The sequence below is a fragment of the Coregonus lavaretus genome (assembly GCF_964263955.1).
Source record: "Coregonus lavaretus genome assembly, contig: HAP1_SCAFFOLD_288, whole genome shotgun sequence".
NCBI classification, from domain to species: Eukaryota; Metazoa; Chordata; class Actinopteri; order Salmoniformes; family Salmonidae; genus Coregonus; species Coregonus lavaretus.
The window spans coordinates 455,505-465,905 of record NW_028165217.1 but is presented as its reverse complement, the minus strand read 5'-3'; the positions used below and the strand labels follow the sequence as shown (position 1 = coordinate 465,905).

Here is a 10,401-nt window from a genome sequence, read left to right as displayed (position 1 = left end):
TGGGACAGTGACAATTGTTTTTGTTGTTCTGGCTCTATGCACATTGGATTTGAAATTATTCACTGGCTTTGAGGTTAAAGTGCAGACTGTCAGCCTTAAGTTGAGGGTATTTTGATCCATATCGGGTGAACCGTTTAGAAATTATAGCACCTTTTGTCTATAGTCAACCGATTTTAGGGGATCAAAAGTATTGGGACAAATTCACTTATGGGTTAATGTGGATGCTACCATGGTTACAGATAATCCTGAATGAAATGTGAATAATGAGTAAGAAAGTTACAGAGGCATAAATATCATATCCACCCCCCAAAAAATGCTAACCTCCCCTGTTATTGTAATGGTGAGAGGTTAGCATGTCTTGGGGGTAAGATGTCAGCCAAATGTTCAGTGGTTCTCTGGGTTATCGTGAGGCATTATTCACCTCATAAATCCTCTGGTGTTGCCCTTAATGCCACCAATCAGCCACCACACCTGTCCTGTTGATTGAAAAGGTTTTGGAGATTTCTTTTAAGTTCGCTTAATCCATTTGAAAACATCCAATTTATCTGACACGCTACCCAACAAAGCATATAGACTTTAGCTTAATCACAGCCCAGGTTTGAATGGTTTGTTTGTTGCATTCCTTACGTATGAACGTTGATAGTTGTGATTCAACCTCTTCCAGGCCTATTGTTAGCCTGAAATCCAGTCAGTTTCTGCTGACATTTCACTCCTTGTACTCTGTGTCATTGCCAAACTGTTTGTCATGACAAGGAGTGGCAAGGAGTGGAATGACAGCTAAACAGACTGGAACCCAGGCTAGGGTATTGTCCCTGGGAATATTGCACAATGTGTCACGTTTCCCCACTCCCCTGTAACCAGTGTATAAATGCCCAGCTAACAGGTGGGTTCTAGCAGGCAGCATCCAGATTTGGTAAGTCAGAACTCCTCTCAGATCACTAGTCATACTGTATGGTTCAACAAAGTTAGATCTTTTTGGTTTGGTGAAATGAGTATATCTGAACTGACTAAGTTTGAAATGTTATAATACCCTCCCGAGAATGTGTATGTTTATGCTTACTATGCAAAAATGTATATATTTGATGTTTCATAACATTTGTTTTTTAACGTGGTTTATTGCAGTCTTGTGACAGTTGTCCTTTAAAATATATATATATTTTTTAAAATCACATAGATGACCTGTATAGATACAATTAAATCAAATCAAACATTTATTTAGAGTGCATTTAAAAGTGACTGCCTTTCCAGTAGAGGTAAATTGTGGCTAAAGTGTGGATGAATAAAATAAGTGTTTTTTCCTTCAGGTTGTGTTCCCCGTTTCTGCCCCTGTATAAGTAACTACTGTTGATGAGGATGATCTTGGTAGCTCTGCTGGGGCCTCTACTGGTTCTGTCCAGCACTGGACATACCTCAGGTACAGACAATTATACTATATATTTAATACATCTAAATATTTATGTATATTACATAATGAATACTATATATGACAAACAATACATCATTTTCTAAATTTGATTTTCTTTTTGAGTGTGTTATTTTAGTTCTGCCATATTGAGATAAAATATATTTGGTTAGAGTTGACAGTATAGGGATACATGTATTATGTATTAAGTATTGTATTTACTAAGTATTTATATACAGTATAATAGTATATAACCCACCACACAATTTACTTCTGTATTTTCTCTGCTCTTTAGTCTCAGAACCTAAAAATGGTTGCATCAAAACAATTCAGGTGTATCATGATACCACAACCTAAAAAGAAGATGAACCCATATATTCCCAAATTCCCACAGGTACGATTGTCACCAGCTGCGAGGCATGTCACGAACAAGCCGTCTGCCACCACACCTCACTCATGGCAGGTGATATCACATGCACCTGTAAGAAGGGCTTCTCCGGCGACGGCCTCATCTGCACACCTGGCCACAACGACGCCGGCGCCGACCACCACGCCCCTCGCCGTGTCCGCCGCTCCTATCCCACCTCCAACAGCAACCTTGCCCATGTCCGGTTCAACTGCGGCTTTTATGAGTGCGCCGACGGGGAGGACTGCATCACGGTCGACGGCATCCAGCAGTGCGCCGACCCCTGCAAGAGACACACAGTGCTGAATGAAGCGTGGCGCTCCACTAACAACAATGAGGGCGAGAAGCACTGCGACCGCAACGTCCACTGGGATGGCTATTACCGCATGTTCATCGGTAACCAGAGTGTGTCCATGCCGGACAAGTGCGTGGAGTCGTTCATGTGCGGCACCCAGGCTCCCTTGTGGCTGGCGTTCCCTCACCCCCAGCAGGTGGATGCGATTGTCCGGAGTGCAGTCTGCGCCAGCTTCAGAGGGGTATGCTGCTGGGTGCAGTCTCAGCCCATCCACGTCAAGGCCTGCCCCGGGAACTACTTTGTGTACAAGTTCGTCATGCCGCCCGGGTGCTACTTCGCCTATTGTGCATGTAAGGTTTCGCTGTCTGCTTTTCCAAGTTCTGAGGGGGGCTTGGCTTGTTGTTGTTCTGCCTTTTGAATTGAAGTTATTGTAGCTTTTTTTTTTTACTGTTTACTGCTTAGTAAAGCTGGTTATATACACCATGATGTTCTTCTTATGGCCCTAGATATCAACAGTACTCAGCATATTCATCCAGTACATTCATATAGGCCTATTGTATGATTCTAGTAATACCAGCATACTAGTTATTTCAAAACATGAGCGATGAATGTTCCCTCATAACTGTGTCTCCTGTTTAACTCCTTGTTCCAGATGTGGCAGCTCTCACCACAACACCAAAACCAGTCACAACAACAACTGCAACAACCACAACAACAAAAGCACCTGTAAAGGTCACCACGACAACACAAACACCAGTAAAAGACACCACAACAACACAAACACCTGTTAAGATCACCACGACAACACAAACACCTGTTAAGATCACCACGACACCGCAAACACCTGTTAAGATCACCACGATAATGCAAACACCTGTAAAGGTCACCACGACAACACAAACACCAGTAAAAGACACCACAACAACACAAACACCTGTTAAGATCACCACGACAACACAAACACCTGTTAAGATCACCACGACACCGCAAACACCTGTTAAGATCACCACGATAATGCAAACACCTGTAAAGGTCACCACGACAACACAAACACCAGTAAAAGACACCACAACAACACAAACACCTGTTAAGATCACCACGACAACACAAACACCTGTTAAGATCACCACGACACCGCAAACACCTGTTAAGATCACCACGATAATGCAAACACCTGTTAAGGTCACCACGACAACACAAACACCTGTAAAAGACACAATAACAACACAAACACCTGTTAAGATCACCACGGCAACACAAACACCCGTAAGAAACATCACTATGACAAAATCACCAGTAGATGTCACCTCGACAAAAACACCAGTAGACAACAATCGCACGACAACAACAACGCAGTCACAGGTTGCCATGACTACGCCAAAAGCCATGTGTGGTACCTGCAGAGCGGGGGAGACCTGCGTGAGCAATGATGGCGTCACCTGGTGGTGTGAGAGGCAAAGTGAGTCCTCAGAAAACACCTGATTGAGGTCCTATGTACACTCCTTGAAAAAAGGTGCTATCTAGAACCTAAAAGGGTTATTCGGCTGTCCCCATAGGAGAACCCTTTGAAGAACCCTTTTTTGGTTCCAGGTATAACCCTATTGGGTTCCAAGTAGAACCCCTTCCCTAGAGGGTTCTACCTGGAATCAAAAAGGGTTCTACCTGGAATCAAAAAGGGTTCTACCTGGAACCAAAAAGGGTTCTCCTATGGGGACAGCCGAAGAACCCTTTTGGAACCCTTTTTTCTAAGAGTGTATATGAGAATGTGTAATTCCTTCTTTTCATTTGGGGTTCTTGAATAACATTCTTTCCTGTTTTCTGTCTTTTCTTAACCCTCTCTCCCTCTCTTTCTCTCTTACAGATCAGCCTGTTTTGCTCCGCCCAGAGGTGGTGTGTGGGCGGAGCCTGATACAGGTGGGTCTCAACAGGACGAACCTGGAGGCCGCTGGTCTAGACGCCACCACTGCTAACCTGGCCGACCCCCGGTGCAACGTTCACGAAGAGCGTGACGGCATGGTATGGTACCAGGTGGAGCGCATGGAGGGCACCTGTGGAAACACTCTCGAGGTGAGAACCCCCCCCCCCGACCAGTTCACCCCATTCCTCACCAAAACTTTCAACAGAGAACACTTGATGTGAGACATGTTGCCATCAACAGAAAATGATTAATTGATGAACTGAAATCCAATTGTCCAAGAATTGTATTGAGAACTGGTGAGAGGTCCTCTCCTAGCTTCTAATCTTCTTCCCTTTTCCCCCTTTTCCCAGACAAACGGAACTGACGCCATCTTCTCCAACAGTTTGTTCATCTACCACATTCACAACGTGTCCTTCACCCGACCCGTGAGCGTGCCTTTCTCCTGTGCCTATCCTCTGGAATCAGAGACCAGCCTGGATGTGGCCATCAAACCCTACCTGTCGTAAGTGGAGACGTTACAGTAAACAATGTAGAACATGGACAATGTAACACAATGTAACACAATGTAACACAATGTAACACAATGTAGAACAATGTAGGCTAACACATGTTGAACTGTCAGTATTCTGTTAATGCATAGACAGTTATTACTCTAAAACTGTGTTTCTTGATGATCCTTTAGATAGTTAATAGTTTTGCCCCTCCGTCCACTCATCACAGTACTGGTTGTTCTTGTTATTCCAAGAAAATACTCAGTTGAAGCTGGCTGTGTAATTGTGTTAGCTTATAATATTAATAATAATAATCATTTATTATCTTGCCTATGTAAAGTGACTTTGGGTGTCTTGAAAAGCACTTCAAAAATAATGTGTATTTATTATTATTATTATTATTATTATTATTAATAAGAATAACAAATAATTGTATTTATCCTGTAAAGTGTATTTGTCAGACCCAAGGCACTGTTTGTCATTCATCATCTCTGACTGCATCTCTTATTAACTAAATCTCCTATTCACCCCTTTGACAGGCTGAAGAATGCCAAAGTCGGTAAGGGCTCCAAAGTGGGCTCCAACATGACTCTGTACCGCAACGACAACTTCACAGAGGCTTACCCAGCGGGCGGAGTCACCTTGCCGGTGGGTTCCGTGCTGCACGTGGGTGTGTCCGTAGAGGAGTCCGAGACTGAGCGTTTTGTGGTCGTTCTGGAGGACTGCTATGCCACGCAATCCCCCGACCCTGAGGACATCATGCGATACTACATCATTCAGAACAAGTATGTGTGTGTGTGTCTTGGTTCATACTCAAGGAACATATGGAGGAGGTTTTCCCAGACACAGATTAAGCCTAGTCCTGGACTATAAAACACTTTAAATGGAGCTTCTCCATTGAGAATGCTTTTTAATCCAGGACCAGTCTTAATCTGTGTCTGGGAAACCGGCCCCTAATGTTTGTGTATTTTGTGATGCGTTATCTAACTCTTAAACCCTGACCCTGTTTCCTAGATGTCCGACTGAATTCCGTCAGGTGAGGGTGGAGGAGAGCGGCTCGTCCCTCAGGGCTCGCTTCTCTGCTCTGCTGTTCCTCTACCAGGGGGACTACCGGGATGTCTTCCTGCACTGCAGACTCAGCCTGTGTGACCAGAGGAGTACCTCCTGCACTCCAGTGAGTCCTGCATCTTTCCCGCTGGCTCATCCACTCAGTTTGTGGTCTCTCTCTGGTCTCACTCATTTTGTGTGTGGTGGTTTCTGACACTTCTGAGTCTCTCTGTCTCAGTGTCTGGTCTCTCTGACTCTCCTGAGTCTCTCTGTCTCAGTGTCTGGTCTCTCTGACTCTCCTGAGTCTCTCTGTCTCAGTCTCTGGTCTCTCTGACTCTCCTGAGTCTCTCTGTCTCAGTCTCTGGTCTCTCTGACTCTCCTGAGTCTCTCTGTCTCAGTGACTGGTCTCTCTGACTCTCCTGAGTCTCTATGTCTCTCGAGTCTCTCTGTCTCTCTCTGGTCTCTCTGACTCCTTCTCGTCTCTCTCCTCAGGTGTGCGCCAAAAGGAAATACCGCTCTGTCACCTCCTCCGTCCCCCTCGAACCCCTCACCATCGGACCAATCACCTGTTAGTATGACCTCATAAGTTATTACTCAAAACCAATAAGTTAATAGATGTCAATCAAACAAATTATTTTGATGTCAGTGATGGACACTCAGGTAACTAACTAACTAACTAACCGTGTATTTGTTTTTGACTTTCAGGGTCCCAAAATGAAGATTGATCTTCCTGAATCCCTGTCATGCTTCCTGTATCCTAAATAAACAATGCATCCAATTATCTAAATTATTTATGTGAAGTTCATAAACCTATCTCACCTATACATAATTTATGTCATAAACCAAGCCATTTCATATCTTACATACATCCAGTTATAAAAATAAAAATTTTAAGGCTATTTTTATATTTCTGGCATGGCTAGAATAATTGGGAAAATATTTATTTTTGAACCAACACAAATTAATTGTTGAACCTTTAACTAAGGCTTGAGGACCGAAAGTCTATGTGCTGGCCACTAATGTTTGAAACGTGAAAATAACTGGAAATATAATTGGGATTATAGCAACACAAACATCTCCCTTTTCTAGTTTGCACTGCAGCAATAACTTTTATTTTAAAGAAAATATTATTTAATCCTATTACTCTAAAATGCTTTGTATGTGCAGCAATTTAATAGTGTTAATAAAGATGATAAATGTATGTATCAATGTATTCATGTTTGAATAATGTACTGGGCATGTACTGTACCATTGCTATAGCTTGGTTCTTTCTCATTGGGATCAGTCAAGACAATGATGAACCAGTAGGCGTCAGTATTACCACAAAAACACTGGGAGAAGTCTGCATCATCACGACACACAACAGCAGACTTAGAAAGAGGAAACAAATTGTCTACATATGTGAAAACTGCACATTTCTAAGTTTTGCAACAACAACAACAAAAAAGTTACAAAGTTCTACCCGATGACATCAACAAATGTACAACAAATATTTTAAAAACATTGATTTTCAAATACTATGAGATTTGTGTGTGGATGTGTGGGTGTGGAGCAAGAAAATACCCTCCCTCTGGCTACAAAAACCTGGCTACAAAAACCCCTGGGTTTTTAAAACTTTAGATCCTACTGTTTTTTAGGACCTTTCTTCTTATCTTTTTAACCACCGATCATAGAAACACGCCATTTTCACACTGGGGTCCGAAATGATTGACATCCTTGAGAAATATGAGCAATAATGATTGTTTAAAATACATATTTCAAATACTGAGCTGTATTTTATGCCAAAATAAAAGGGAAATTATATATTTTTTTTACTGATACAATTGCTCAGAGAAAGATATTTTGTTTAACAAGTAATACTTTTTTCTCTCAAAACGGTAGAGGTTAAAATTATTGACACCCCTAAAGATTCTTATAAATAATGTAGTCAAAAGTTTAGTATTTTGTCCCATACTCCCAAGACATGTTAACCTCCCCTGTTATTGGTAATGGTGAGAGGTTAGCATGTCTTGGGGGTATGTTCTTTGACCCTCTGTAACTTTCTCACTCATCATTATTCACGATTCATATAGGATTATCCGTAACCATGGTAGCATCCACATTAATGTAGAAGTGTTTAGAAACATATTCTATTCTTATTTACAATAAAAGTGACTCCAAAATGACAATACATTATTTACCATTAATTTCTATTGGGCACAAAATAATCTGAAACACAACCAAAACGAACTGCAAATGCATCCAACAAGTTTGTAGTCACAACCTTGATGTAGTCATTGCGTACTAGGAATATGGGACCAAATACTACATTTTTGACTACTTTATTGATAAGAATCTTTAGGGGTGTCACTAATTACCTTTTTGAGAGAAAAAGTATGACTTGTTAAAATATTTTTTTGTATCTGAGCAATTGTATAAGTATAAAATTATTTATACCACAGCATTGTTGAATATTAGTTTCTGATTGGCTAGAAGGGCATTCTAGAATGGACATTAAAACCAGATAATGAGACAGTTGAAAAAAATAAGATTTAAAAAATAAGATATCGGGACACCTTGCAATCAAACTCGGCTCTGTCTCGTCCCGCTGTGTCATCCATTATTTCCAAGGCAATGTACAGAACGTCTGCGTTTATCCCTTACATCATTCCCCAATTTTTTTAGCATACAATATAGCTCATTATTTGAATTATTTATTTTATACAATCATAATTGATCATCTTTTTTCAAGGGTGTCAATAATCTCGGACCACACTGTACGTAGATACTGACATCGTGCTGGAGATAATTAATATGAGGTTGAAAAGTGGGGGAATTCTCCTTTTAATATTCTTTCTTCATGTTTTCAATCTCTTCATCTGTTTAAAAGTCATTATATTCTCCCGAGTGGTGCAGCGGTCTATTTTGTAAAGAAATAAGGTATTTTGTTTTTTATTTTTAATAAATGTGCAAACATTTCTAAAAACTTATTTTCACTTTGTCGTCATGGGGTATTGTGTGTAGATTGATAAGGAAAACAATTAATTTAATCAATTTTAGAATAAGGCTGTAACGTAACAAAATGTGGAAAAGGGGAAGGGGTCTGAATACTTTCCAAATGCAATGTAAGTATTCAACCCCCTGAGCCAATACATGTTAGAATCACCTTTGGCAGCGATTACAGCTGTGAGCCTTTCTTTGTAAGTCTCTAAGAGATTTGCATACTTGGATTGTACAATATTTACAAATTATTATTTTAAGAAGTCTTCAAGCTTTGTCAAATTGGTTGTTGATCATTGCTAGACAGCCATTTTCAAGTGTTGCCACAGATTTTCAAGCCAATTTAAGTCAAAACTGTAACTAGGCCCCTCAGGAACATTCAATGTCATCTTGGTAAGCAACTTCGGTGTAGATTTGGCCTTGTGTTTTAGGTTATTGTCCTGCTGAAAGGTGAATTTGTTACCCAGTGTCTGTTAGAAAGCAGACTGAACCAGGTTTTCTTCTAGGATTTTGCCTGTGCTTATAGCTGTATTCTGTTTATTTTTATCCTTAAAAAAAAAAACTCCCTAATTCTTGCCGATGACAAGTATACCCATAACATGTTGCAACCACCACCTTGCTTGAAAATATGAAGAGTGGTACTCAGTGATGTGTTGTGTTGGATTTTCCCCAGACATAAAGCTTTGTATTCAGATATATAAAGTCAATTTATTTGCTAACATTTTTAGCAGTTTTACTTTAGTGCCTTTACTTTAGTGCCTCAGGAATGTATATCCTTATTTTCACACTGAGTATACGAAACATTAAGAACACCCGCTCTTTCCAAGACAGACTGACCAGGTGAATTCAGGTGAAAGCTATGATCCCTTATTGATGTCACTTGTTAAATCCACTTCAAATCAGTGTAGGTGAAGGGGAGGAGACAGGTTAATTCCTAAGAGTCTAAGCCGTTTGGGGGTTCAAAGCTAACATATGGAATTGTTTTAAGATGTTCATACCATGGATCCTTTAGCTATTTGATTTTGAATTTTGAACTTTAGGTATCCCGAAAAAATAAATAAATGATTTGATAAAATATTGAATTTGGACTTTGACTACTAAAGCCCATAGAAACACATTGAATAACACATTCATAAATGGAAAAAAAGACAGTTTTTAAAAAATCTTTATGAAAATGTTTTTGAATTGTCTGTCCTTTATCTAGGAGATATAAAAAAGCTCAGGAAATATATATATGTATATTATTTACATGTATTTAACCCAATTTTTTGGGGTAGGCACAAAACTACCTCCATACTTCCATTCATTTTAAAACTTTTACCGGTTACCTTCAGAGGAGTCCCATGAAACTTGTGGGACATAGAGCAAAATGGAGACCAATTTCACATGACTGGGCAGGGGCGCAGCCATGGGTGGGCCCGGTAGTGCATAGGCCCACCCACTTGGGAGCCAAGCCCAGCCAATGGGGAGCCAGGCCCAGCTTCCAGTATCTATGCTGCAATAGTCTATGTGCCAGGGGGCTAGGGTCCGACTGTTATATCTGGTGTAATTCTCCTGTCTTATCTGGTGTCCTGGGTGAATTTAAGTATGCTCCCTCTAATTATCTCTCTCTCCCTCTCTCCCTCCCCTCTCCCTAGGACCATGCCTCAGGACCACCTGGCCTGATGACTCCTGGCTGTCCCCAGTCCACTTGGTCGTGCTGCTGATTGAGTTTCAACTGTTCTGCCTGCGGCTATGGAATCCTGACCTGTTCACCGGACGTGCTACCTTGTCCCGGAACCTGCTATTTTGACTCTCTCTCTCTCTCTCTCTCTTTCTACCGCACCTGCTGTCTCGACCTCTGAATGCTCGGCTATGAAAAGC

The 10,401-nt window shown here is 41.0% G+C and overlaps 1 protein-coding gene across 1 annotated transcript in view; it reads left to right on the top strand.

The window, feature by feature from the left end:
• Positions 1-1,347: 1,347 nt before the first annotated feature.
• The window catches only part of LOC311116125 (pancreatic secretory granule membrane major glycoprotein GP2-like), a gene marked incomplete at both ends in the record, with an annotated part of 32,758 nt that continues 23,704 nt past the window's right edge, over positions 1,348-10,401 (top strand). The window contains 9 exons of the mRNA XM_084191256.1: positions 1,348-1,414; positions 1,797-2,453; positions 2,756-2,829; positions 3,076-3,562; positions 3,965-4,170; positions 4,372-4,523; positions 5,052-5,297; positions 5,527-5,686; positions 6,052-6,127. Of these exons, the coding sequence (XP_084047382.1) occupies positions 1,348-1,414; positions 1,797-2,453; positions 2,756-2,829; positions 3,076-3,562; positions 3,965-4,170; positions 4,372-4,523; positions 5,052-5,297; positions 5,527-5,686; positions 6,052-6,127 (2,125 nt within the window). The remainder of the gene's footprint in view (positions 1,415-1,796; positions 2,454-2,755; positions 2,830-3,075; positions 3,563-3,964; positions 4,171-4,371; positions 4,524-5,051; positions 5,298-5,526; positions 5,687-6,051; positions 6,128-10,401) is intronic.